This window comes from Aulostomus chinensis, chromosome 18 (assembly GCF_037954235.1).
Source record: "Aulostomus chinensis isolate RoL2024-O1b breed Wild chromosome 18, RoL_Achi_v1.0, whole genome shotgun sequence".
NCBI classification, from domain to species: domain Eukaryota; kingdom Metazoa; phylum Chordata; class Actinopteri; order Syngnathiformes; family Aulostomidae; genus Aulostomus; species Aulostomus chinensis.
Genome location: NC_141337.1, coordinates 9512049 through 9540009, shown reverse-complemented (window position 1 = coordinate 9540009; position 27961 = coordinate 9512049). Strand labels below are relative to the sequence as shown.

The 27961-nt window shown below is 45.0% G+C and overlaps 1 protein-coding gene across 8 annotated transcripts in view; it reads right to left on the bottom strand.

The window, feature by feature from the left end:
* Nucleotides 1-27961, bottom strand: part of bahcc1a (BAH domain and coiled-coil containing 1a) — a 68065-nt gene that overhangs the window by 27925 nt on the left and 12179 nt on the right. For all 8 annotated transcript variants that reach the window (XM_086184006.1, XM_086184012.1, XM_086184007.1 and 5 more), the window contains exon 3: nt 7546-7728. In XM_086184006.1, the coding sequence (XP_086040132.1) occupies nt 7546-7728 (183 nt within the window). The remainder of the gene's footprint in view (nt 1-7545; nt 7729-27961) is intronic.

Sequence of the window (27961 nt, the reverse complement as noted above, 5' to 3'; positions counted from 1 at the left end):
CATATGGCTCTTTCTCTTTTGCTCTCTCAGAAATGGCACTGGCAACTTTCTCCATCTGAATGCAGTGATGAAGATAGATTTGAAGCTTGTGTTTACAAACACAATAGAGCTGAACTTAACTGACCTACATCTGGAGTAAAGGGTCGACTGGATGTTGAACCAATAAGCTAGTACACCTGGGCTCATTCCACCAAGCCCATCTGGAGGATATTTTACCAAGAAAAAACAAAAAACAAACAAACACAGATCTCATTTTGCTATGGGACATTCAAAAACACAAAGGACTTTGAAGGTGGAGGAGGGAGAAAACATGGGATCGAGATGAAAGCCCATCGCAATATTAGGACAAAGAAACGGCATCACTATGACAACCTACTTTCATGGCAACTGGGTAAATATAACATCTAAACAAATCCTTGTGAATGGAACTGACCTGTCTTTAAATAGTTCTGTAAATTACAAAAATAGGGCAGTATTGGTTTATTAAAATTCCTTACTGGTATCACATAAATACTAAATTGTGCTTTAATACCAAATCCGTGCAACCGTGATTATGACAGACGTGTCGTCTTCTGTCCACAAGAATTGCGCACTAAAATCTTTCTGACCTCTGAGCTGTCCGGGTAAGTCCAGGTGTTTTGTGTTCTTTTCCCCCACCTTTACACCTGTCTCACCCTCCATCGTCACTTGGAAATACAGGCCGAGTGAAGGGAGGAGGAGGAGGAGGAGGAGTGTGAGGGGAGGAGGGAGCAAAACATGGCTGTACAAGCTAAATGAAAGACAGACGTATTTGTGTTGGCAAGCTTGTGACCTGATCCCGGAAAGCACAGATGAAGTTCATTTGCTGTGTGTGTGTGTGTATGCGCGTGCGTGTGCATGTGTGTGTGTATGTTGCCTCAGTTTTTACAGCAGTTCCAAGTGTTGAATGTCTCACTTTTGCTGGTCAAACAATGGGGCCGATGCTGCGCGCCAGGGAGGAGTGTTGTGGTGGGCTTAATGACCTCGTCTCTGAGCGGTCTCTGTATTCTCCCGTCTTAATTAATGAAAAGCACAGAGAGGGCAAACAGCTCTGCAATAACACAGGAGGTGCTGCTTTCAGAGGAGGGCAGGAGGGTGATGATTACATACCCTCACTTTTTCTCTCTTTTTCTTACTTTCATCTCTATCTCTCTTGCTCTTCTCCCTCCTTTCCCGTTTTGTCTTTGCTGTCATGATTAATAAGCGTGCACATTTATGCCAATTCATCTACAGAAGGAGGAGGAGGGATGCTTTGTTTAAGACATTTTTCTCTGATTTTGGGAGGGAGAAATACAGAGAGCTGTTTGGCAGTCTTTATCCAAGCTGGGAGAGGGGCTTTTTTTTCCTTCTTTTTCTCTTTTTTCTGCGGCAGCATGTTTTTTGTGAGCGTGACGACTAACGGCGTAATCCCTTTTCACAGCGTGGTCTGGCTGTGCCCGATAATGCCAGCCCGCTCAATTTCAGCATGCCCTCCATTGGGGCGGCAAGAGGGGGACTGCTGGGCACGGCAGTGCCTATTCAGCCATTAATCTGGTCAGGACAAGGGAAGCTGCTGCTGCTGCTTCTGCTGCTGCTGTTGCTGCAGGCGACGCGAGCAGGGTGTTAGTGCAGTCTGCTGACTACACAGCAGCTTCACTCCCTCTCTCTCTCTCTCTCTGTCTCTCTCTCTCTCTCCCTCAACACACTGACACTCACATAAACAAGTCAGCAGTGATGGAGGGGAGTTCACAGAGCATGTCCTCTTTTTCTACGGGCAGAACAAGGGCAAGAGGCACGATAAACAGAGCTGGGATTTTTCAGAAGTTCTGAAGGTATTTCTCACAGCTTGGTGGGCTGAGAGAAGCAGGCCGACAGGGAGGACAAAGAAAAGGGGGGCTGGATATAGAACAGCACCTAGAGGCAGAGGAAAATTAAGTGTGCTGAATTAGAGGCAGATGACACTGTTTTGTTTCTCACTTAAGAGCCCTCCTCTCTCCATCCACTCATCTTATACCTGCACTGAAGCCGTCAGGACACTCTAGAAAATTGCTGCAACATTTCAGAGATAGAGGGACAGTGGAGGAAAAGAAAGAGAGAAAGAGAGAGAGACCATGGCAGCAGAAGACCAAGAGGAGAGGAGGAGCAGGCTGAGCTGCCTGTCAGGTCCCCTAATTGAGAAAAGTGACAGAACCATCAAGACACAGACAGGGAGGAGAGGAAGAGAGGAGATGAAAAATGTTTGGCGGAGGAGGGGCAGCCCTGTGGTGGATCTCTTCAGGTTTGACTAATTGAAAGGAAGGGATGCGGGCTGGCACAAGAGAGAGAGAAAGAGAGAGAGAGAATGCAAGAGGCAGGAGTATGGTGGAGAGGAGAAATGGGGGTGCCGCTTTAAATCCCACCAAAAGAAAAGCTAGCGACTGCTCACAGACGTAAAGATGGACAACTGAAGATAGGCTTGGAAAGGCGTATCAAACAAAAGTGGATTAGACAGGTGTGTGTGGAGGCAATTGTGTGTGTGCATGGATGTGTGTCTTTATGTGCAGACATGAGATATGAGGCTGTGATTGTTTTTGGCATAAAGTAGGAAGTCATTTGGACCTCATCCAGCTGGCCTCAGGCCTGTGAGAAGCCTAGCTTTTTTTTTTGTTTTTTTTTGCCCGTTTTATGTATTTTTTGGAAGGGGGGGGGTTACCTTTTTTTTTTTCTTTTTAATGTTTCCACTCTTCCAGTGGGGTTTCCTCAAACTGTTCCGAGATTAAACAAAACATTCAAAGGCACTGAAGGTCTACTTCATTTAATCAGGTGTTATGAAAAACATTTAATATGACATTATTTTAATGGAGCACTGCGTCAGTTTGTCTTGTCCTGCTCCTCTTGTATCAACCACCACATCTCCTACTATCACTTGATATACATTTTAAATTATGAGTTGAAATTCCTGATGTAAAACAATCGCAATGATGGTTTTGATCAAAAGGATTGGAGACTTAAGGCCGTCAAACTGTCTTTTTATTGTTTGCCTTGTTTTTATGCCATGCCACAAGTGCCGGCAGCGTTACGGGTGTCATGTTGTTGTTTTTTTTTCTGCTCGCTCAGAGTTAAAAACCATGTTCAGCTTCGTGTACAAGGCCGTGCTCCTCACTGTCACCTTACACCTAATCGCCCAATCACAGTTTAGGAGGGACGGGATGAATACCACAAGCTGTGAAAGGGCCGGAGCGCTGCAAACAGATGTTTCCTTGGTCACAAAGTCCCATGAACCGACTCAAACCTGCAGGTCCGTCTCCTCTCCCTTGCCGTTCCCGAACTTTATTTTGAACCATTGTGTGCACTCTCGCCCCCATTTCATTCGTTCCAAACTACCAAATCGGGTTCAAAGCACGAACTGAAAAATACTTGGGTTTTCGGCAAGAACCCACACCAATTGGGAGAACAAATTTAGTGGGAAGAGGGCCTCTGTGGTTCAGTCTTTAGTTTAGCCAAGGGAAGTAAACGGATACGGATATTCCGTATCAAAACAACCAAAAGCGTCTCGCTGAACAAAGCTTGGATAAATCGTGACACTGCTAGAATGAACAGCGTCAGTTAAAAAGCTTTCAATCTGATGAGCGATTTAAAGAGGAGAAAAATTGGCAGACAAAATCATCAGTAAGACTTTTGAAGAGACTGTTACAAATCTGAAATCAACAGTTATTGTGATCAACAGAGGCTGGAATGTTCTTCTTTTATTTTTTCACTTGTACTAAGGGAATTTGTTCCAAATTTGTCAATGACATGGTTTGAAAAATACTACCGTAAACTGCCAAGGTCCTAGAACAAGCTTCAGGATCATGGCTTTACAGTTTTATCCAGATCGCCTCTTTCACATTAATAATTTCTTCCATGTAATATTATCTATCTTTCCTCCGAATTTCATCATACTCCACCCTTCAGTTTTTCAGATATTCTGCTAACAAACATAGGTACATGCTGGGAGTTACTAGCGTTTCCATAATTTGAGTTTGGACTGTTGCTCTTTTAATTGCGTCATCTTGTTGCACCCCTCTGCGCTCTCCACAAGAGAGTTAGCAGCACCAGCTTTTTATCTTCATGAGCACAACTTTTACAATCGGTCTAATAATAGCGACACGTTTGGATAGAAAGCCAGAATTCGTGGTACACGCAATAATTATTGCAATATTTCAATCGGACTGAAGCGAGAATCTGACATCATCACAGACGCTATTGCTTTAATTCCTGATTTTATACAAATACCTAGAAATCCAGTTTCCTTTACAGTTTCCTTCTGCCAGCACAATAAATCTTCAGGCAAAGTCAACACACAGCATTCACTGAGTCCGTCTGGGTAGTAACACTGCCGCTCTTATGTGGTGATGTTATTTATAGTTTCAGTGAATGTGTCATTCAGCTAATGGTTTGTCACTCACACTCCTAATAGAAATGTGGTTCTGCATGCATGACTTGACTGGCTCAGTCTACACAATCTGCATTAGTGTGGGCATTAGTGTGGACATGCTCTAATTTAAAAATACATATTTTTCTCTCTGACTTCCAACCCCAGAAACGGAGATTGGAAGCTCATTCCCATCTAAATTAATTAGAAAATGATAGTTTTGGTGCGCTGTGGGCTGGTGTGTGACTGTCAGAGTCTTTTTTTTTTTTTTTTTTTTTTACAGGCACGGTAAAATTTCTTCTGCTTAGCCAATCGTTACATCAAACTCTTGGTTGTGAATAACCGACGCGAATAAGACAACAGTTGTTTTCGCGGGTAATTTGATCGTGGGTGCGACTGTCAATCATGTCGCAATTTTACGGTCTAGTATGGAAACCTCAAGATTGATAAATAAGCAAAAACTGAAAGCTTTTTTTTTGTGAGAACTTTTCATTCAATCACAAGCCTTAAGAAGTCTAGACAGTAACGTATTATTTTATTTTTTTTCTCTGTTTATTAAAATATATCTTAATCTAGGTGTTCCAAGTTCTCCAGGACTGTTAGCAGAAAACGTTGGATAGTGGGCCACTCAGAAACATTTTATATGTCCATTTACTTTACTATTTGGAGAAATATGCAAGAAATATACATACGGCCAGTTTCCCTACGAGTAGTTTTATATTGCAAATGCAGTACCACATTGTATTTTGTATAACCTTAAAAGAAAAAACCCTAATAAAAACACGCCAAAAAAAAGGTTACAAGTGACACACACACACAGACACACACAAGTCAGCGTCTGCTCTGCTGCTGGTGGGAGTTCTGCTGACACCCAGAGAGAGGAGGCGCGAGTCTGGGTAATTGTGCCGCTCATTTTGATGACTCGCTTTTTATGCAAAACAGGAAAAAGACAATATGCAATTATCTTGAGGAGGGAACAGCTGAATGTGGTTGATGAACAGTCTGGATTCAATCATGCTCTTAGTGCGTTATATGCAATTAAACTGCAATAGAGATAATGGCCTTCATTGCCAACTGAGTAATAATCCCAGTCATAATCACCTCCATTACTTTTATTAGGCTTGGCATTATTATCATCACTCTTATTAATATTATTCTACTCTTCCACAAGAAAAAAAATGCCTTTGACAATGAAACCCTGAAACCACAAGGTAAAAGAATCAGTGACGTTCACAAATTGAGTTTTGAGGGGAAAATGTTCCCGACTGAGCTCACACCCCATTCAGAGTCATTGGTCCTGCTCGCTGGAGAAGTCTGTCGTTTCATCCTTTCTCATCACTGGAGTCAGCAGGTGACCAGCTGGCCGCCAACACCAGTAGACCTAGACGTTTTAGTTGAATGTACATCAGAACACCATCTAACACCGGCATCGTCCTAGTTTGACATGTTTTTTTTGTTGTTGTTTTGTAGGACTACACTAGAAAAGTTGATGGAAATGGAATAATTAGAAGGGAAAAAAAACTCCTTCGTCTTAAAGTTTTTCCAATCAATATGAATTTTGCACAGAAAAAAAAAAAAAACATCATTCCGCATAGTTTTCCCAAAAGAACAATTTCAACTTGCCCAACTGGAAGTATTTCCTCAAGCCCTCACCATTTTTCACTAGTAGAGTGTTGCAGGTGGCCTAGAATCCTACTTTTGCTCCTGATATTTTGACCTTCTGTTTGCTACCTTGCCTATAGCACCATCCTCTGATAAATTATGCATTGTGTTGACTAGTCCATTCCCTCCAAGCTGTTTAATTGAAATGAGCCTGATTTGCATTTCTAAATTTTGCTTAAAATTTTCCTTGACGATTAAATTGAAACACCATTAATTTAAATTTAATGGAGTGCACTGATGACAGCCAAATTATTAGTGCGTTTGAGTGATGTTAAATAACTAAAATCCAACTTCCTCCAACTGTCCACACAACTTCAGCATTGATATTTTCTCGGTTTTACGTCCAATTTTATTGTTTGACATCAAACCAGCTTTCATTTTCAACTAAAAGTTTACGCCTGACATTAAACTGCTTCCCAGCTGGGTTGCAGCGGTGTGTTGGCTCAGCACCTGGTGGATGAGATGTGCAATTGTAAAGGGGGGGGGGGGGGGGTCATCTGGGAAGCATCCAATGGCTTAACCCCACTCAGCGGGAGGCAGCATCTCTTCTGCATCACACTTGGACTTGACCACACATCAGGCAACTGGGCCGCCGCAGATCAGTGACCACAAATAACAATCACTCCCCACTGGCGCCCCCCACCATCACCACAACCCCCCCATCCCATGGACTAACAGCTGGGCTATTCTTGGTAAATAAATAAATGAATACAAGAAGGCTGAAAAAACAAGAGGCTGTCAGCTTCAAAGACCATGGTTCACAAGAGGGGATTGGATCGCCGTTACATCCGGATTATAAATATGTAAATATTAAAGATGCAAGGTCGCAGGGAAACACATATAGCAATCACATGCAGTCAATAGATTTCACATTCAGGTCCTACACACCACTACTTTATCCTGGTTTGACTTCCTGGCTGTTAGCAGTGTGTGTATTTGCCTGAGTGTGTGTGTGTGTGTGTGTGTGTGTGTGTGTGTGTGTGTGTTTGTGTGTCAGGGTTTTGCAGAGTGTTGGGTGGGAACTACCCTATTAAGCTGTGATGGAGACACCAGCTGAAAGCTCTGCAATCACTGCAACTTTTTTTCCCCCTTCTACTGGCCTGAATTTGCACGTGCAGTTTCACAGAGCCTTGAGTGACATTCCTGCTGACGTGAGTTGAATACCGCAAGATTCCTTGGCTGAACTTTTGACTCTGCGTCCCCATCCAGAAACTATGGCACAGCGTTCCATCCCAAACATGCTGGGCTTGGGCCTATTTTGGTGCATAAATAAAAGGGTGGGAACCTGGTTCTTTGCTTTGACGATTACAAGCCATGCTTTAGCGGAAAGCTAACACGGCCCAAAAATAAACAATATCAGAGTAACAATACACCCTGCAAAGCTCTGTCCCCAGCACAGCCAAGATATGAATATCTCCTCATCCAGACGGTACAGTCAGATGAGGGGGTTAGACTGTGGGCATGTGTTTATGTCCATGTGTGGTTCGAGATACCTTCATGCGAATGGGGGAACCAGATTTGCGAAGCGCTGGAATGGGGTCCGCCCCGGAAGGAGGGTGAGGAAGGCGAGGAGGGCGGCCGGGAAGGGTGAGACGGGTGAGAAGGAGGGGAACCCAGACTACTGGCCAGAAAGGTCCCCATGAAGGAGGCGGAGGAATTGCCCATCAATCCGCTGCCTGTTTACACACAGGGACACAGATAAGGAGAGAAAACATGGTTAAAATTAGATTTTTTTATTTTTTGGAAAGTGCATGAGATCAACATGTAGATGCAAAAGATGGGAGGCAGGCAGATTTGAACACTGCCCCGGGGAGAGGATGAATGAGTGAGAGTGTAACATTCCCCTCCTTGCTGACAGAAGAGTCCTCTCTCTCTCTCCTCGTCTCCCCTCACACCGCCTCTCCCCATGGGCAGACAGAGGTCTCATCTCACAGCTGAGTACACAGTTTCTCAGGCTCTCTCCCTCTCGCTCTCACACACACTTTTGCTTCGGTTCCCAAGTGTCCCTTTCTCAATTTTTCACCCCCCCTCCATTATCTTGCGCTCTCTATCTCTCACTTTCATACCCAGCAAATCTCTGCTCCATTTCGCCTCCTGTTTTTTATCCTGTCGCTCTTTCTTTCTGCAGACAGTCTTGTCCTCAAATGTTTTTTTTGGTTTTTTTGCTTTGGTTAAATTTAGGTATTTCTCCCTCTGATTTGTTACAAAATCCTTCCATTTATGTCAAGCCTGCACCTTCATGCTTATTCCAACCATGGGAACCACCCATCAGAAATCTGGTTGAGTCCGGACTGAACTGAGTTACTAACTCACTGAGTTAATGTAATTTTATAAAAGTTTCGATGTTGCCAAACCACAACTGGATATCAACAGAGTGAATGGAGGCAGTGGGTTCTTCTATATTGTCATTGTTTGGGAAGCGTGGATTTTACGTCACCATGGAAGCTATTATCACAATAATAATTGGAACAAAGAAGGCTGAAATGGTTGATGGTAGGGGGGACGGGGGGCATGCCTGTCAACATTCCCACCACCCGGTGAGTGCCCAGAGTTCCTGCAGTGGAAAACTGCCTATCGTCTCTCTTTCCTCCCTTTGTCCCCCTTTTTTTCTGAGACATAGCACTACTTTGCTTTGTTCTTTACCATAATGATGGCACCAGCAGAGCAATCTGTCCCTGGCTGCCTGAACTGTGTGTTTAACAAGACTATGATGAGTAATTGACCATTCGTAGCAACGCCTGTGTGACTGGGGGCTGATTGTCTATTATGCATTGCTGGGCAAGCCAGAGAAAACACACTGATTAACCACTGCTTAAATTGCATTCCCATTACACGCCCGCCAGTGCACTTGAGCAAGGGGCCCCGGTGCCTGGCTCTTTGCACATTCATTTCCCCCAAGTCACACTGCCATGAAGTCTCATGCATATGTATTAAGGTGCCTGGATGAGAGCGCACACGCACAAACGCACACATCGGTGTACATTGTGCCACAGCGCTTTTCTTTAAAAACATAGACAGGGGAGAGAGAAGAGGTAGACAGAGAGGGAGAGGGAGAGAGAGATGTAAAAATTCATTATCAGGCCCTTACGATGAGCGGATCTTATAAAGAACATTAATTTGATTTTCTCTTAAACATGAATAAGTCCAAACATGAATCGATCCTTTTCTGGGAGTGTGAGAACAATTGCCTGGAAGACTTAATCAGCCAGGCAGTGAGTGGGCACCTCCTCTGGGCAGACAGCAGGGATAAACCCATCAGTCTGCTGCTCACTCCTGCACTGAATAGCCTGCGGTTCATGGGCCACAGCACAGGAACACACACGCACACACACACACACACACACACACACCCCTAAACACTGGACACGTAGCAATAGGAACACACAGACACACACACACGCTTCACCTCTGTGACACCAGAGCCCCAGACAAGTGGAAATCCCCCACAATCCCCAACCTTCTAGACCTCCAGTACGAAAACGACCATAAAACCAATGAGTGTGTATTTGTGTGCATCCACGTCGAACAGATCGCAAACTCCTGGAAAAAGAATAACAGTCATCTTAGTGTTAACCTCGCACATTTAATATTAGAACTCATAACGCCTCTGAAAATGAACCACAAGTGAAAAAATAAAAATGTGTTTGTTGTTTAAATATTGGTTGTTATTGGTGCTGTCTAGTTTTAATTTTGTTTTATGGATTGTCTGGTGGAACATGAGCAGCTATATAAATGCTTTTAACAAGTCAACTTTCAGAGGCAAATTATTTATTTTTTTTATTTTATGGTTCTTAATACCAGAATACTCAGAGTGATACTAATAACAACACAGGCAACACTTACTTAAAAAAAAAAAACTGCAATACAAAGATCAAATCAGGCCCTAAAAGATTTTGGGGAGGCCTTTAGAGTGTAACTTCTACCCAGGACTGAGCAGAACGCAACAGTACAGTTCAGTACATTATTTTGAGAAATGCCAAACAGATGAGGAGGAGCTGAGAAGACATGGGGTGTCAGTGACGTGTAGCAGTTGAAGGTTATGATCTGGTCAGGGAGAAATCCAAAGAACAACACATTCTAAATTTTTGCGGATGAATTTGCCCTCCAAAATCTCATGAAATCCAAGAGAAGATCAAGACTTTGGCCCACGTAATGTGTTGTTCCAACTCACTATGCAACAAATTGCTTTCCTGCAATTCCAGCTAGATGGAGAAGCAGGAGTATAGTAGTCACAGTAGTGTCCCTGTGCCCAGAACCTGTACATGGTTGACTGTCAGCATTCACCGCCAAGGCTCGGGACTGATTTGAAACAATAGAAACCCTTGAAATGCCAATTTTATACATATATGAGGAAAGAACTGGAAAGCATTTCATTCCATTAAGTTTACAGCTCAAAAATCCTTCTGTGCACTACCTGTTTATGCACACGGGCAGGTGTTAAAGCAATATTGTAGATGTCCAAGGAGGTACTGTGAGGTAGCCTGGTGACACGCTACAATACACATGTGTTTCTGCCCCCCTCTCCCTGCTGTCCATCTCTGGTGCCACCTCCAATCACCCATGTCCCCGCGGCGCACTCCTGTCAGAGCTCTGCGCACGGCAGGTTGGGGGTCGGGCCAGTGGGGGATGGATTATGGCCAGCAGGGTTGGCAGGCACACATCCAGCCCTCATCATCCAAACACCCAGGGCTCCTGTATGGCACCACCATCCACAATGCACACTCGGCTGCCCCTCTTTCTGCTCGTCGCCCCCAGGAACCCCAGCTTTCCTCAGCCCCTCCGGCTCACATAAATCAGCTAATCCTCCTGCATTATTAACGACGTCGCCCCAGAGAGAAAGACAGGGTGAGAGAGACATCGACAGTGACAGGGAGAGGTGGCGAAGCCCCTCTTCACGCAGGAAGAAGAGGAAGGTGTATGTGCTTGGAAGACAAGGAGAGGAGAGGGACAAAACATGAAAAGGGGTTTGTCTGAATATCAAGATACAAGGAGGAAACCTCAGGATGGTCTCAGATCAATTCATGGAGCACTTCTCTCAACATGACCAGATCAAACCTGGCAATAATCCAGTTTGGCCATAAGGTCTGAACTGGGACTGACTCACTGCTCCAGTCTGAGTAGGTAAAATAAAATGCAGTGGTTTTCACACCTGTCACATCAGTTCTTGCTGACTCCACAGCCTGTCACCCCCTGTCGTAGACCCCCTCCCTACGTTGTACGTCCTTTTATTTGCTTGTTACTGAGAAAAAAACGTGGGAACATACAAACCTCCGTCTCTCTTCTTACACTTTATAGGTTCTTATAAATCTAAGGACGTGAACTCTGCTAACAACACTTCACTATAATACCCTCCCTGAACCTATTTAAAGCTTAATGAATCTGAGGTGTTTGTGAGAAAGTCCACGTTATGAAAATGGGCCGGGCTGCCTTGGTGTTTCAGTTTAGGAGCCAACCAAAGCAATGGAGAACAAGTGGAGCGAAGGTCTGAGACATGAGGGCATCAGTGCTGGACTTTCCACCGCTGTTTATTTAGCAGCTTATTAAAAGATGCCGTTTCCACCGAGCCTGCTGCCACTAAGCCAACTCCTTGTAAAAGTTGTGTGTTTTCTCTGCCAGTGTTTGTTTGAAACTGTGTTTATTTTTTTTTTATTCCACTTCTTGAGTGGTGCCAGCGGTGCACTTGTATGGGCACCGAATCGGCGCCGATCCCTGACAGCGATGGAGATTAATCCTATTAGAGAATTAAAGGAGAAGGGAGCATTGAGAAGGGGGGGGGGGGTTCCTAAACAAGCCACCCTGACACACTTGCGCTACACAGTCGTGCTCAGATGGGTTCAAATATACACGCACAAAAACAAACACGAATATCCCAAAACCTCTCGGGGTGGAGGTGTTAAGTAGCGCTCCTGTTTAGATCCAGACCAGTTTTTTGCACAACCGCAAAAAAAATAAAATAAATACATTTATACGGACCTGCAGAGGCCCCCATGGCGGCCCAGAGTGAACAGCAGGCAGGGAGGCGGAGCAGGGAGAATAAAGGCCCAGTTGTCATGGGAACGAAAGAGAAACAGCGCTGGAGGCAAGGAGACTGAACGCTAGCCATTACAACAGCAGTGGGCAGATGCAGTTGGTCAGTGTGCTGCACAGCAACAACCAGCCTACCTTAAAACCCCTGCGTAGCTGATAACACACACACACACACACACACACACACACACACACACACTTTCTGCCTGAATCTAATCCGGTTTCAATTGGTAGGCTGCAGGGAAGGAGTTGTCATAATCTTTACCCTGTTTGGGTCACTAATCTGCTCCGATGAGCATTCCTGCCCATTAATGTAACTCCTTAGTGAGTCGTTGTTTGCTGTCTTAACAAGGAATTATGCCATAATAGGATGTAAAGGGATTCATGTAAGTGTGGGCCAAGCAGTGATGGTTAAGAAAAAAAAAAAAAAAAAAAGCTGCGAAGACGACAAGCACCCACCCACAACATGTTGTTCTTTTGAATGCTGGGAATCTGATCAGCATTTCCTCCTGGAGAAATACACACCCAGTTCTAGAGCATTTCTGTGCTTAAACATGCCCCCACACACACACTAGCAGGTCTATGCCTTTAGTCTAAAAGTATTATTTTACTGTGCTTCCTATACATTCCTCTTGAAAAATGAACCAAGGTAGTCTATTGCTCTTTGTCTTGTGCGTAGATGGCAGCCCGAGGGGACGGATGGCTGTGTTGTCTAGACAAGGACACCAGACAGACCGAAGAAGGATGACAAGAGAAGAAGAGACAGATAGAAAATTGCAGGTGTGACTGCATCAACCTGTTCTCTACAGCTCAGTGATCAGCCAGGGGATTACAGAAGAAGAAGCAATGGATAGGAGTACACACCCCTAGTTTATAAGACCTCACAGTCAGCAGCCGGAGCCACGCGGCCGGCCGACTCGCTAACGCTCCTGCAAAGCCATGTGACAAAACAACCATTTCCTTCCTTCTTCTTCTTTTATAAATAAATTAAATCAGAATCAGATTTTAGCTCAAAGAGGAAACACTTTCCTTTTCTTATTCAAGAGCTGCTTAAATCCAGCTGCTGCCTCAACTCTCTGACACAGTGAGGCGAGGCGCCAGAGCATGTTTTTGTGAAATACTAGAATGGCATAACTGAATTCAGAAAAGTTTTCCTCTTTTAAGCACTTGCGATTTCTTTTCTCCCCAATAAGTGCCTGACCTATTGGGATAAATGGTTTGGCACTTTAATACTTGACTGATAAAGGAGAGGAATCTAAAAGCAGGGAGTAGATAAAGAGGACAGAAAGGAGGAAGAAAACAAGACATTTTGAATGTTTACTTACCAAGTAAAAACATATTTAGGAGGATGTCAGTTGGTAAAAGTCTCACTCCCACATCACTCTTTCCTATCCATGCACTTCAGTGCTCTGCCCAGGAATTCAGACGCCCCAGAAGAAGCCGGCAAGACTTTCCACATGCAGTACATATTCATTCATTAACAAGGTTCTGGACCCTCTCTGGTAACAAGGGGGAACTAGATTGGTTTGGGCAACTGTACACACCAGCAGCCCAAGACAGACTGGACACGCCACCCTGGAGGGCCGCTGACTAACTCAGCATCTACTTCCTCACAATAAAACACACAAGAATTTCAAATGGCTACTAAAGTGGGGGGATTTCCTTCAAACAGTCAAAGTCATCTTGAAAACATTAACTCAACTGGTAGCCAAATTCCTCCTCACTTTAAGAAACAACTGTTGCAGGCGTTTTTGTTTTTTCGGTTACCCCCCCTTGTTGCAAACTCCCTCCCTGTCTTTTTTGGGTTGGTGGGTGATTTTTGGATGGTGGGAGACATCTACAGCTCCAGTAGGAGGATGGTGTGCTCAGAGGCATACTGGAGTGAGAAAAAGAGAGCGAGCAGGCGGTCCAGTCCTGGAGCTGGGCCCAGTGCAGGGGTGGGGGAAAGTGCCAGCAGCGCACGCCTCCGACACTCTCCACACTGCGTGCCTGTGGACTGACTTTAGTGGATGTGGTCAGTGCGGGGGCGGTAGAAGTGGAAAGGGAACGGGAGAAGCAATTTGAAAGAATGGATGGAAGAGGAAAGCGAGATTGTCTGTGCTACGGGGAAACATCCAGAGGAGGGGTAAAGGGCGAGAGTTTAGACTAGAAGTGTAGATATGGGTGTGAGGAACTGTCAAGAGAGCAAAAGAGCAACAGAATGTGTGGGAGCGCGTGTGTTGCTGAACATATGTTAACTTTTGTGTGAGTGTGCATGTGTGCGCGCGTGTGTGTGTGTGTGCATATGGTGGTCGTCACACTGAAGTTGACAGCCCATGTTTGTAGAGTGGCTTCGTGGTCAGCCGCTCGCTCGCAATTGATGGCAGGAGGGGGAAAAAAAAGGCTTTCCGAGATTTCTTTTTCTTTTTCTTGCAGAAGTGCTACGCAAATAAAATTGTCTCAGGGAGGTCAGCCAAAACACCCAACCCACTTCGACAAGCTGTTTATACAATATAAGAGTTGACATGATAAGCGTAGTCCAACTGGCACATCCTAGCTTAGCAGGGAGCCGGAAAACAACAATAGTTTCCATGTTACTGTCAGGAAAATTAATAGCAAACTTAAGAAACATGGTAAAAAAAGAGGCAAAACTCCAGAAGAGGCCATCTACAGCCAGCCAAATTTTAGAGTTACTTTCAGTTGGGCAAGTTGTAATCTTTCTCCTGTGCCAACTAGTATCAGCCGGTGTGTACGCCGCATCGACAAAAACACCAACAACTGAAAAACGCCCCTGTTGAGACACGAGGCTAAAGCTTGATTTGAAGCTCATAGGTGCTGGGTCTAGGCCATGGCGTTAACACGCGACCTACACGGCCCGGCTGTGTCACGCTGCAGTTATGTTTGCCTCCAAGTTGAGTCATGTACTTTTTGCAATGGCTGTCGAAACAACAGTTGCATTTACGGGAAAAAAAATAAAACCATGAAAAAAAAAAAAAGAAGCTCAAACCAGAGTAAGAGATGGTGTGGAAATGGGTAGGAAGACGTAACTCATTTTAGAAAAAAGACCAAAATGCATAATTGTCATCCAAATCAAATTGTCTTTTTTGTTGGGTTTTTTTTTTTTTTTTTTTTGGTTTAATGTTTCCATCAACCTTTTCTTCTTGGATACTTTAAAATTTACATCAAAACACATGATGATAATGGAAACATGACAATCGGCTGTAGAGAAAAACACACAGGAGAACATTCCTGTGAATATTGTTAAAGAAAATGCACATTTCCCACCAATAACTTCTTGTTTTCCTCGTACAGGAAACTCTTAAAAACATCAGAGTTGCAACAGTGGTGATGGACCTAAGCAGCCTCCTTAAGGGCGGAGTATTCCACTTCTGTTTTACCAGAATTAATCATTCATAAAACCTCCATTGCACAGAGGGCGATCATTGTCCAAAAAAAAAAGAACAAGAAAGAGCTCCACCTTCGCCACTTCTGTGCCGACAGTTGTGGGGAGGAGGGTGGCAGTGCCTGGAAGACTTCCTGTTAAAGTCTTTTTATGGTCACAGTAAATAAAGAGCTGGACATAGCAACGGTGCAGCTATTTGCCAAAGAGCAGGCCAGGAAGCGTGTCATTTTACAAACAATAAGGGGATGATGGGTTAAGGCCACGGGGGGAGAAATTGGCACACGGGCGAAGAGGTGAAGCGTGAAGCGCGGGGCAGGGGATAGTGGGATGATTGGGAGTTATGGATGGACAAATGATGAAGCTGTTAGGTTAGGGCTTGTGTTTAGGAGTGCTTCCTGTGATCCATGAGAAGAAGAAGAAGAAAAAAACGCAATGGCGCGCTGACTCACGAGCCTGATCCGTGGAGAACAAGCAGACATTCCAAGCTGGGACACAGGAGGTGGGAGGACAGATTTGAAACAGCAGCAGGACCAAGCCTGATGAGCTCAAGGCCCATTACCTTCCTTTTACACCCACCCACACATGCACACTCACATTCCCTACTCCCACAACACACATTTAATAGTGCGCACAAGAAAAGCAATGTCTCAACACAGAATCGCTAAACTGTGCTTTCAATATCTGCTTTCCCGAGGATGTAAATATTTATGATGTAACAGGAAGTAGATATTACACCAGACCTGTGCAGTATTTCTTCATCTGGACTCTCATTAAAGAGTGTTTACTCTCTAAGCACCACCTTGTTGTTTCCATAAGCATTTTACTTGATTAAATCCCCCTACTGATTAAAGTCATCACTTTTTCGGTCTCCTGGTTCAGCTATAATGCGAGTGTTTCTTATGGAATGGCCAATAAAGGCCTGCCGTTCTGCTGAGAGCTCGTAGGGTCAGAAGCACTTTGTGTTTGTATACAGGGGAGCTACACACTCCTCAAGGAGAACCATTTGTTATCTGTCTAAACTTTGCTGCATGTGCTTGTTAACTGACCCATTGTTACATGAGATTTTTTTTCTTCTTAAAACCAGAACTGTTTGTTGCATTCAGGCTTTTTATTCCTGAGGCATGAAAATTGCAATTATCATAGTGGGGCTCATCTATCTCTTTCTCTCATCAACACACACTAAACATTCCCATTTTTATTGTACTTGCTCTCCTCTTTCCCTTGTCTCCTCTCGATATATGCGCGCAGACACACGTACACACACACACACACACACACACACACACACACACACACACACACACACAGTCAGCAACACACCCAAACACAAAAAGAGACGCCCACAGCTGTGTCAGGCCATCTCTCTAACAATCCAATCTGTTTTCTTTCCCATGATGTTTCCCATTGGCACAGGGAGGAGGAAATCTGATTTACTCCCCCACAGGACCCATGCAGTTGCACTGATATGGAAAATGATTTCAGTCCTGCTTGAGCCCATAAACATTATTTTGGTCTCCCCTGTTAATGACACATTTCTTCCCAGCATTGTGGATCTCACAGAGGAAGAGATGAGTGTAAGGAGGGGGAGGAAGAGGAAAAGAGAGGAAGAAGAGGAGGAGGGGGGGTGTCCTCCAGGGTCTTACATACAACAGGGGAGTTCTTCACCCCCTCAAACTGTACGCTGACATCCAAGACTCTTCTCACCCTCTTCCTCACCCCCACCCCCCTCCCCTTACCACACACAAACACACACACACACACACACACACACACAGGAACACAGTTAATCAACCATGCAGGAACCTAAATTGTCACAGCCTTCAAATAAAGTCAAAATATCCGAGCGCACAGATGTCCCCGCTGTAGCAGCAGCAGAGTCAAAGAGGGATTTCTCACCTCTCTCTCCCTGTAAACTGCTCTGTGGCTCAGATCAGCTGGGCTATGATGGTGTCGTACAGCACCACAAGGTTTTACTTGCTGGTAGCAGCCAATATGGCAAACCCCCCCCCCCCCCCCCCCCCTCGTGACCACAGGGATAACAGTTTTACATTTGGAGCTAAGTTACAAACACTTTCTGTCCCATGTCATGTTGATGACAAGGCTGCAGCCTCAAGTCCAAAGTCATTTAATATGACGGCGTTAAACAGAAGACTCCAGCGGGCCAATAGCGAGGCACTAAACCTCCCATTTGGCATCCATTAAAACCCATCTGCAGGAGCAAAATATGAGGGGGCGAACAGGAAATAGCCAGATATGACTAAAAACTGTCCTCCACATTCTTTCACAAGTCCAGATCCATTCTCATGGTTCTCATTTTCCACTGGAGTCATCACAAGGAATACTCTGCTGATGACTGATCTGCCTACATCCGTCCTGTAAGTGATGGGTGGGTGACCCGTGGCGGTATGGTGATCCAGGTGATGCCGGTCACGGACACAGACACGCCTGGTAGTGGGAAACAAGTACTCAGCACTATTCTCTCGAACTAGTCCCGTATTAACTTTTGAACTTAATTAGATAATAGAGATGTGGTTAGACTGGGCAGATTTCCCCTCCCTCAGGGTGACCATACGGCTCCAGTTTTTCAGCTTGGCACTGGCTGGCGCAGGAGGTGGTTCCTTGTATTTCTCTCTCTTTTTTCTTCTTTTTTTTTGGAGCATCCCACCACTCCACCGTTGAGGAGTAATGGTGCCGCGCAGGAGGCAGTAAAACTGTACGTGAGTGTGTTTTAGCAGAGATTGTGCCCATACACTGCACATATGCTTTTGCCACATCAAAGGGGCTCTTTGATTACTGAGTCCTGGGTGGTCTTCTCTAAACCAGCAGTGCTGGATAGATAGGCTTTGGAAAAGTGGAGAGTGAATGTGGGTGGATGTTACCCCCGCCACAGACTAGCATGTTCTGTCAAACTCAGAAGTCAGTTTGCTTTGGAGGAGACATGAACAGAGGGTAGAAGAAAAGTGCTGTGCAATACACACTCAAATAAAAACACACACACACACACACACACACACACACACAGCCCAATAGGCGTCACATTGCTAAAGTCTGCCTCCTCCTCTGCTTGATGTATAATGATACCCTCAACACTACATAAATCTACGAGCAGCTCCATTCATTTGGGTAGATTTCGCCTGCTGTCTTTCTTTTCCCCTCCTTCCCCATCACTTATTTCCTCTTCTCAGTTTTCCCTCTATGTCCTCACACCCTTTCCATCATCCTTCCATCACTCTCCCATCCTCCATCTGATGTTCAATTCTATATTCCTGTCCTCCCTAATCACCTCGCTCTCTTCACTTAGTTGCTGTCATGCACGTGCTTCAAAATGGAAACACGTTCTCTTTATTTTGAGGGTTTTTTTTAAAAACCACTTTTCCCTCCCACTCTGTCGTCCTACTCTTGTTTCTCTCTGCTCTTGTTTGTCCATCAGTTTTCCAGAGGCCTGGGAGGATAATGAACGTCTTGTTTTATGGAAAGTCACAGGTTCACCCCTCCCTCCATCAGAACCACCCATAAATCAGCATCCCAGCTTTATACCAGCAACCAGAGATCATTGGAATGTCCTGTTCTCTCTCGTCCTCCCATTCTCTCTCCCTCCCTCTTGCATCTGCGGCCCAGCTCCTCCTTTAGGGTCACAGAAAGCAGAGCTGGACATTAGGGGCCCTGTTTGAAGTGACTGCCTTGCTGCTGTCCTCTGAATTCTCTTGGATTGGCCTGTAATATGATAACGTCCTGGAGTGATGTGTGCAAAAGAAACAGAAGGCAGCTCCCTGCTCTGGCTTCTCTCTGTCTGATGTGCCCTGCCAGAGACGTAGAGACAGAACAGAGCAGATAACGGAGCCGAGAGCCGCCGCACAGGCCAGCCCAAGGTCTTTCTGCAGCCCTGAATATAATTTGCTGCTTGTTCATAAGGGGGAACAAAGGAGACGTGTTTAATTCTTGTAGCATTGGCTAAAAGAAATGCAAGCATTTTTTTGTTCTGATAACCTACAGACAAACGGGAGGGAAGGCACCTGCACAGCCAAGGCCAAACAGAATTACCTTGTAAAGAGAACGCTGTATGATCACCAGTGCTGTTCTTTCACTTCTGTTGTTGTAAAGCCTCTCAGCCCAATACTCCAGCGGGCCAAAACAGGTACAACCTTCCCTCCTGCTGCCATATCAGCCTCCACTTTCAAGTGCATATAAGGTCAAAACACACAATAAACACTTTTTTTGAATTGCATTTTGGGGTTTGAAGTTGTGTTATGTCACCATCGGATGTCACAGGACAACTAAGATCTCAGGAAATGGTGCTTCTGTCTCTCTCTGATGATTGATATCATATTAAGGAATAAAAAAGTGTGAAATGGCTTGTCTTGTTTTGTGATCAGCCATTCAACCTAAAACATGTTTTTAGTCATTCATCATCCTAAATTCAAGCCAAATATAGAATTTTCACAGGTAAACAGCATGTTTACAGCCGTGAGCAATTTTCAGACAGCTTTTATATCCCTGGTGCACTAAAAATGTTAGAAATCTATGTCATTCATTCTAATTTGGCATGTTGTGGAGACTGAAACAACAGTTGTGGTGCTCATGTTAGCCATTAGACCCCCCGCCCAACACACACACACACACACACACACACACACACACGCACACACACGCTGCTGGGGTGCACTCATGCTGGCAGATTCAGGCTTCTTTGCTCTGGCACAGTTGGACATAGTGGGTTTCAGAGCGGTATGTGAGCACGTGTATAGTCACGCAACGTGGTCATAATCTGGCGGATCAATTCCAGCGGTTACAGCATTGTCATCAGAAGAACAAAAAATTGCCAACACATACTCAGCGTGATGAGGGTATGACAATATTTTTTATGGGCCATGTGTGTTAAATCAAGTATCGAAACAACAGTTTGGAGGCCAAACTTGTCACCTTTGGATAAAGTGTGTGTCAAAGTGTGTAGGCTACAGCCTGACATGGGAGTGGACCTGCCCGTCTCACCTAATCTTACGGCTAAAATACACCAGGGCCATGTAAATCCAGGCTGCTGAGCAGATTCTGTGGAGATTCTGTTGTTAGAAGTGCTCGGAGAACTACGTCACTGCATGTCCAAAAAAAACCAAAACGGCAATCCGTCATGTGGTCATTCGCTTGTTTCACACCAGTAATGTGGTCAGTATCGCTGCTCCGACAAGGATTATTGATTGCAACAACCGTCCGTGTTATGTGTTGCAGATGCACTCTGTATTTCTGGCCTTAATGTACAGCTCAGTGATGATGTAAGAAACACAGGCCGGCGGAGTGGGTGGGTGGGGGTGGGGACGAGGGCCAATCATTCTTCTTAACTGTATACGGCAACTGAGCCAAGTATGAACGCGCCCTTACCGAAAAAAAAACCCTCCAGCTCCGCCCCAGCTGCTGACAGGGTGCAGCCTGCTCCACATCTGCAGCAACACATACACAGATGAGTAAAATTAGTAGCACTTCCTGACATTTTTTTCTTTTCTTTTTTCTCTCTTTTTTTGAACAGATGAGAGGTCATCCTCACCTCGCACATGAGCGCAAGAGTTTTTACACAGAGCAGAGCAGTCATAAAAAAACAAAACAAAAAAAAATCCCTCTCCACTCCCTTCTCCTGCAGCTGGTTAGACTGATGTGGGCTTTAACAGCTTGGAATAGGAAAAAGGCACAATCCAAGGTCAAAGCAGGGAGACAGCAGAAGGACATCATCTTGATCAACTGCGCATGGCTTCTCTGTTTAGGTGCTTGGCTGCACAGGAACCATAGCGGTCGTCTTTCTTTCTTCCTTTCTCCCCCCCCCCCCCCTTGTGATCGCATGAGGTCGGCTGGACAGGTGGGCGGCGTGCACATGATACCCGCCCCTCGCTCTGTTATTTGTCTCCAGGTTGTATTCAGAAATGGCAAAGAGGAGGAAACGCGGTTACGACATCTGATCGGAGTTAACAGATGTGTTGCAGCTGCTCGCTTTGTTTGTCACAACATGTTCAGAAACACACGCGCAGGCTCGCAGAGAAGAAGATTTTTCCCTATATGTTAGCAGATTTTTGAAAAAACAAAAACATGGTCTCCAGCTCAGCAGACCTACTGGCTGCATTTTAGTTCTCAAAAAAAAACCAAAAACTTGACATCCCAGAGTAACCATTAGCAGCGTGCTTATGAGTACGCACGTTGGCTTTTCTTATTTTTCTTTAATATACGCTTAGCTCTACTGGCTATAAAACATGTCAGCGCCTACAAACCAGAAGCTAAGTGACGGGGCCTGACTGGTGGAATAATTCAGAGAACCTGTGTTAAGGACAACAGCTGTGGAGGTAAAGGGAACTGGGGGGGGGGGGGGGGGTGACACCTTAGAGCAGGTTATCACAATGCAAACAGTTGAGCTCATTCCAGATGAGGCAGAAGCCATAATGGAGCAAAAGGGGGAGGGTGGAGGGGGGGGGGGGGGAGTGTTGGAGAGAGACAGGGATGAAGAATAAAAAAGAGTTATTAGGGTGATGTAAGTCAATGAGGGGAAAAGAGCCTACTGAAATGTTTTGACACAGAGATATAGCAAATGTGACACAGGTACTTAAATGTGGGCTTGAAAAGCAAACCACCACCTCAACCCCCCCCCCCCCCCCAACCACCATCAACCACCACCCCGCACCCCCACACTCCTTTCCTCCCTTTTCAGTCTGACACACACCTACACAAGCGATAGTTACAGCCGCAACCTCTACAAACCGCTCCTTCACGCACAAGCCTTGATGGCAGAGCTTGTCTCATCGCTGCCAAACTGGCCGTGGTTCCTGAGCGGTGCAGGCCGAGTCCAGGATCATCACCCAGACTACCCAAGATCCTAAACACATCATTATTTTCACGAGCTCACATGAACACGAGGCAGTCTAGAAGCATGAAAATCCCTGCCTATACTTGATTATATCGCTGCTGTATTACCCTGTATTATCATTTATGCATTGTGCCATTTTGACACCTTGTATCACCAGGGGACACATTCCATTGTAGCTAACGTGTGTGTGTGTGTGTGTGTGTGTGTGTGTGTGTGTGTGTGTGTGTGTGTGCGCACGCGCATGTGTGTGTTGCAGAGTGTGGTATCTATCTCCTTACTGTATTTGTTCTGGCACAGTTCTCTATTGCGGGGTTGGGCTTTGCACTTCTCAGATAAGAGAGCAGTTATGTCAACATTGGGTGCTGTGAAAAAGCCGCCTGGTCGTGTTGACATTCTACAACACTGCTTATTTACTCTGACCACAGAGATCAGCCATCATCTATCCATCTAATGCTCTAATGACCAGAAGGCTTCCCCTTGTGGAGCCCCCTCCTGGCTCTGCCCAGTACTGGTTTATCTGGTGGACTGGAGGAAGATGTCGGGGGGGGGGGGGGTGATAAATGTTGTTGGAATGATAAATTGTGCCTGAAATTATTGCAATAAATTATTTTAAGAGCGTATTATGACTCTGATTTAATGATAATAAAATAACATAATTCAAATGCACCCTTTCAAAGAAGACATAAGAAAGAAAGAAAAAAAATTAACTGGAGACAAATTTTCTGATCCAAAAATGATTAATAAAGGAATCACATTGTGTTAACTTTGCAATGTATCATTAATTTTTGCAATGTTTTAGTGCTAATTTTGCTAAAAAAAACTATTTCATTGACGAACCTTTCTCTTATGCGAATGCCTATTAAAGCGGATGCTCAAAGTATTTCTTTGTTTTATGGAAGCAAACACACACAAAGAAATGAGGGAATATATTGGGGTTAATGTCTATTTATTGTATAATAATTATTGTGAGTGGCGCAGAAAACAATTCCCAAAAAACACAAATCTTGAATTTTAAGCCAAAAGATTCTGAACATGCTTCTCACGGGACACAAGGCTGGTAGACAAGACAGCATGAGTCTGCATATCGAGCTGAGTTGAGCAGCCATATCAGTAAAGAGCCAGTGGTGCAATCCATGCATAATTAGGCAAGGGGGTGGGGGAGTGTGTGTGTGTGTGTGGGGGGGGGGGGGGGGGGGGGGGGGGGGGGTTAATTGACTTCTTTGAGAAAGATCCTGATTTCTATCAGCCAGTCCCATAATCATATGAGCAAGAGCTTTCATTAAGCCCCCTCCCTGATTTATCTACCTTCCCCTCTAACCCAACCCCTCCCTCCCTCCTTCCCTCCCCCTTTCCTCTTTCCTCCCCTGCTTTTGAAAACAGGTGAAACCCCAACCACCACCCCTGCCGTGTCCTCAGCAGGCCAGGGAAGGCTGAAGCAGATTTATAGCCCGGCACCTGAGTAAGGTGCACACACACACACACACACACACACACACACACACACACACACACACACACACACACACACACACACACACACACACACACACACACACTCACGCCAAAGTCTCCAGACTGCAGTTGACCTGACTGTGACCTCAGTGTGGTAATGCACTGACTTCCAGTTATTAGCAGCATATCTATGTGCATGTGTCCCTGTGGTCAGAAGTATAACAGAGACCCACAGCAGCAGATTCAGACCTCATGTCTCCTCTTCTCCTTGATTCCCCACCATAACGCTCCAAACCACCGAGCAGCAGAGACTTTGAATTGTTTACAGGAAGGGAGTATACACTAATGACACCCATTCTCATCACAAACAAAATGCATCAGGCTGGCATGTCAACACCTACAATTTCTTTCTTTTCTTTTTTTTTTACTGAAACATGTCCGCTAAGACAAGCTTTTTGTTTAACATGGTTTCAAGCAGAAATTGGCTCCCTCCCATTCGCTCTCGCTCCCCTTTTCTGTCTTTCTTTCGTCATTCTTTTTTTTCCCTTCCTCTCAGTTTTTTTGGAACCAGTGGAAGATTTAAGAATAAGCTGAATTCCGATGAGAGTGAGGGAAAAGAAGGAGAAAAAAAGAGGATGATGTGAAGAAAAGAAATGAAAAGTGACAAATGAGAGATTTCCTTCACAAGTACAATAAATCAGTAGAATTGGGCAGGGGCAATACGAGGCCTCCGTCGAACGGCCAAGACGGGGGTTTTTTTGTTGTTGTTTTTTTCTTCACTGCTAGCGCAAACCACCGCTATGCCTTTACATGCATGCAAACACACACCTACGCAAACATATGTGAATACTCACGTACACACGAAGGCGCACTTTCTGCCTTTGCACACACACTCCCAGATGGTGTGAGCTGGAATGGCATCCCCCATTGCTCCCTACCAATCTGGGTGTAGCGTTTGGCCTGGATGACTGGCACAGATGCACGACTCATAAAACACTTACATTTAGGAGCGGTGCGGTCTTCAAAGTGCCCCCCCCCCCCCAAAAAAACAACAACAACAAAAAAAACCTTGAAAAAAAACAGCTCTGCTTCAGGGTCTACGCACCTGTGTTAAAATATGTCCTGCATGTTCTGTCTTATAAAAACACAGCGGTGAAGGGCTGCAAGACTGCAGATGATGGAAGACGTGTGAATTTAGATTTTTATTCGCAATATGCGCACAAGGGGCACCACATGTTTGGAAAGGAACCAGAGAGAGGCACTCTGTTGCTGTGTGAAGACCTTTTTTCAGCCTGTCCAGGTAAATGACCATCAAAAAGTACTGCAGTCAGATTGAACTGCGGTGGGAAATGAAGGCTCGGTTAGTTGTTGAGAAACTTGAGCCCCCCACCCCCACCCCGAAACTCCCCACCCCATCGCCGTACAGGACCGTCTCAGAGACCGGCGGATTGATGAAGATCCAAAAGGATTTAGGATCTGTTTTCATTGTGAATGTTCGCCATCTGCTTGGCTGGAAAGAGAAGCCATGGATGTGGAGAAAACTGTCATGTGACAGATGAGACAGTGAGCGTGAAAGAGTGTGTATGTGCGCAGGCAGTGTGTCAGTATTGATCCTCAAAGCAGCTCCACTTTCTGAAAGGAGATCTGTCAAATGGGGATACACACATTTATACACACACACACATGCACGCACACACATACACACACACACACACACGGAGAGGGGAAAAAAAGGCGATAACACAATGCCGATCTCTCAGCATAAATAAAATTCCAAATAACAGACATCTGCTTCACGGTCACGTGATGTTCCACGTTGTGACAAGCCACCACCATTGTGACACCATTGTCCTCTACAGCTGCACAGTTTATTCCACCTCCACCGCGCTGGTGATATCGATCCGTCCAGTCTCTACGTGACTTTGGTGTGGCTGGTGGTGTCCTTTTACTAATGTTCATTTTCTCATTGGCCAGGACAACCCAAAACACGCTAACATCTGGCTTTTGTCTGGAATAGGAACAGATTGGGATCAGATTCAGCTCCCCGTCCCGTGATCCTGCAGTAGATACGGCTCCGGCGCTCATCGGCATCGACGTCAATGTGGTTATTAATCGGTGTCGAGCTATGCCGCGTTTAAAATGTGTCGTCCTCTAACACCGATCAGTCAGCATTGATTGTTAAAAACCAACTAAAGCAAAAGATATAAGATATAAAATCATAATATTAATAAAAATATTCTGCCCCAATAATCCAGAGAGAGTCCTGTTTAATTCATTTTTAACACCAGACCAGTCAGTTGATACTATTCAAATAAACTGCTTATTTGATTTATTTAAATTTGATGCATTTGTGGATATTTTTTTCATTTTCTCTTTTAATCATAAATAATTATGTAACCTTAAACACAATACAAACAATAACAGTGATAATAATCAGGTAAAAATTGAACTGAACTGAAAACTGCGGATGGATGCATCTCCATAAACAAGTCGGGTAACAGCAGCCGAGATCCACCGCTAACCTTGAACTCCTTCCTTACAGAAACCTCATAGAACCTCTTGACTAGTCCTTGGAAACACTCCGGCCTATCAATGAGCAAACCCAGGAGTAATCAGCGGAGCTGCACGCAAGCACTGAGAGATCTCTGTAACCTCCTGACCTCCTGGAGATGCCACAACAACATCCCTCTGTCTCTGCATTTTATTCTGATGTCACAGAAATATCACCACTATTACTTCATCCTCCCCATGCAGAAGTGCTGAGAAGAGAGAGAGATGGTTGGAATAAAACATGCCAGAGGCTGAAGTAGAATTAGGCACCTGCATCAGCCCCCTGTCCACCCCCACACGCTGCCCTCTCAGTTGCCTTCCACTCGGTTTCCTCTCTCACTCCTTTACACGCCATTTCTTCACCACACAGCTTCTTTGATTGCTCTTCCCCGTGGGCACACACACACACACGCGCGCACGCGTGCGCACACACACACACACACACACACACACACACACACACACACACAGAAGACACTCACACACACATATACCGGTATATATATATATATATATATATATATATATATATATATATATATATATATATTTACCAAAACAAGCAAATACACACACTTCTTCCACAATGTTAGGAGGCATTTGCACCAGTTTTGATTTGGAAAGAAAGGTTGTCTCCATTACAAATAATGAAGGGTACAGGAGAAACAAGCAGAGCACAGAAAACAAAAATCCACAAAAAAAATCCACAAAAAAAAGCCATGCAGAAATCATGGAAAACAACTCCAAGATACAGAATAGGAGCCACCCCACACATACACACACAAACACACACGTGTGTGCAAGTACACACCCTCCCATTACGCTGTATAACCAAAAGGCATTCAGCCATTTCAGCAGTATTCTGAGCGCCAGCCAAGTGAGGGGTCTGTCAGTGCATTAGCCAGCATGTAATCATAGCACAACCTCGCTGCAATTAGAAGCGGTTCTAATTCTTCACTGGAAACACTGCCTTCTCCCACCACTAATAGTTTACTTTACTCAAACAGCTGACAGACCCAACCCAGCCTCCCTGCCTCGCTTTCCCCAAACACACACACACACACACACACACACACACACACACACACACACACACACGCACACACACATAGAAACAGCCACAGCTGTAGCTCGTCTGTCAGTATGGGGAGATCAAAATGGATCCTGGGAATAGTCCCCAGTCATGTCCCACTTGTGCCACATCAATCCCATGAGTGTTTACGGTGTGCTGCAGTTCACCTGTGCGCCAGAGCTCCCTTCTCTAGCGCCTTCAAGGGGGGGGGGGGGGGGGACAAACTAATAAATAAATAAATCTCTTGTTTTACTAAACATGACAGAGAGAAACGGCAGCAGAAGCATGATGCAGTTGCAAAAATAAAAAAAAAATCCTGAGTTCCTTTTGGCTGTGTGTGTGTGTGTGTGTGTGTGTGTGTGTGTGAGAGAGTGTGTGTGTGTGTGTGTGTGTGTGTGTGTGTGTGTGTGTGTGTGAGAGAGAGAGAGAGAGAGAGAGACAGAGAGAGAGAGAGAGAGAGAGAGACAGAGAGAGAGGGAGAGGGAGAGAGATAGGTGAGAATATGTGCTGGGGAAATGTTAGTTAATGAAGACTGAGGAGGGGGGGGCATTCCCAGTCCTCATGGTATTGCTATTAGCCTGAGAGCTA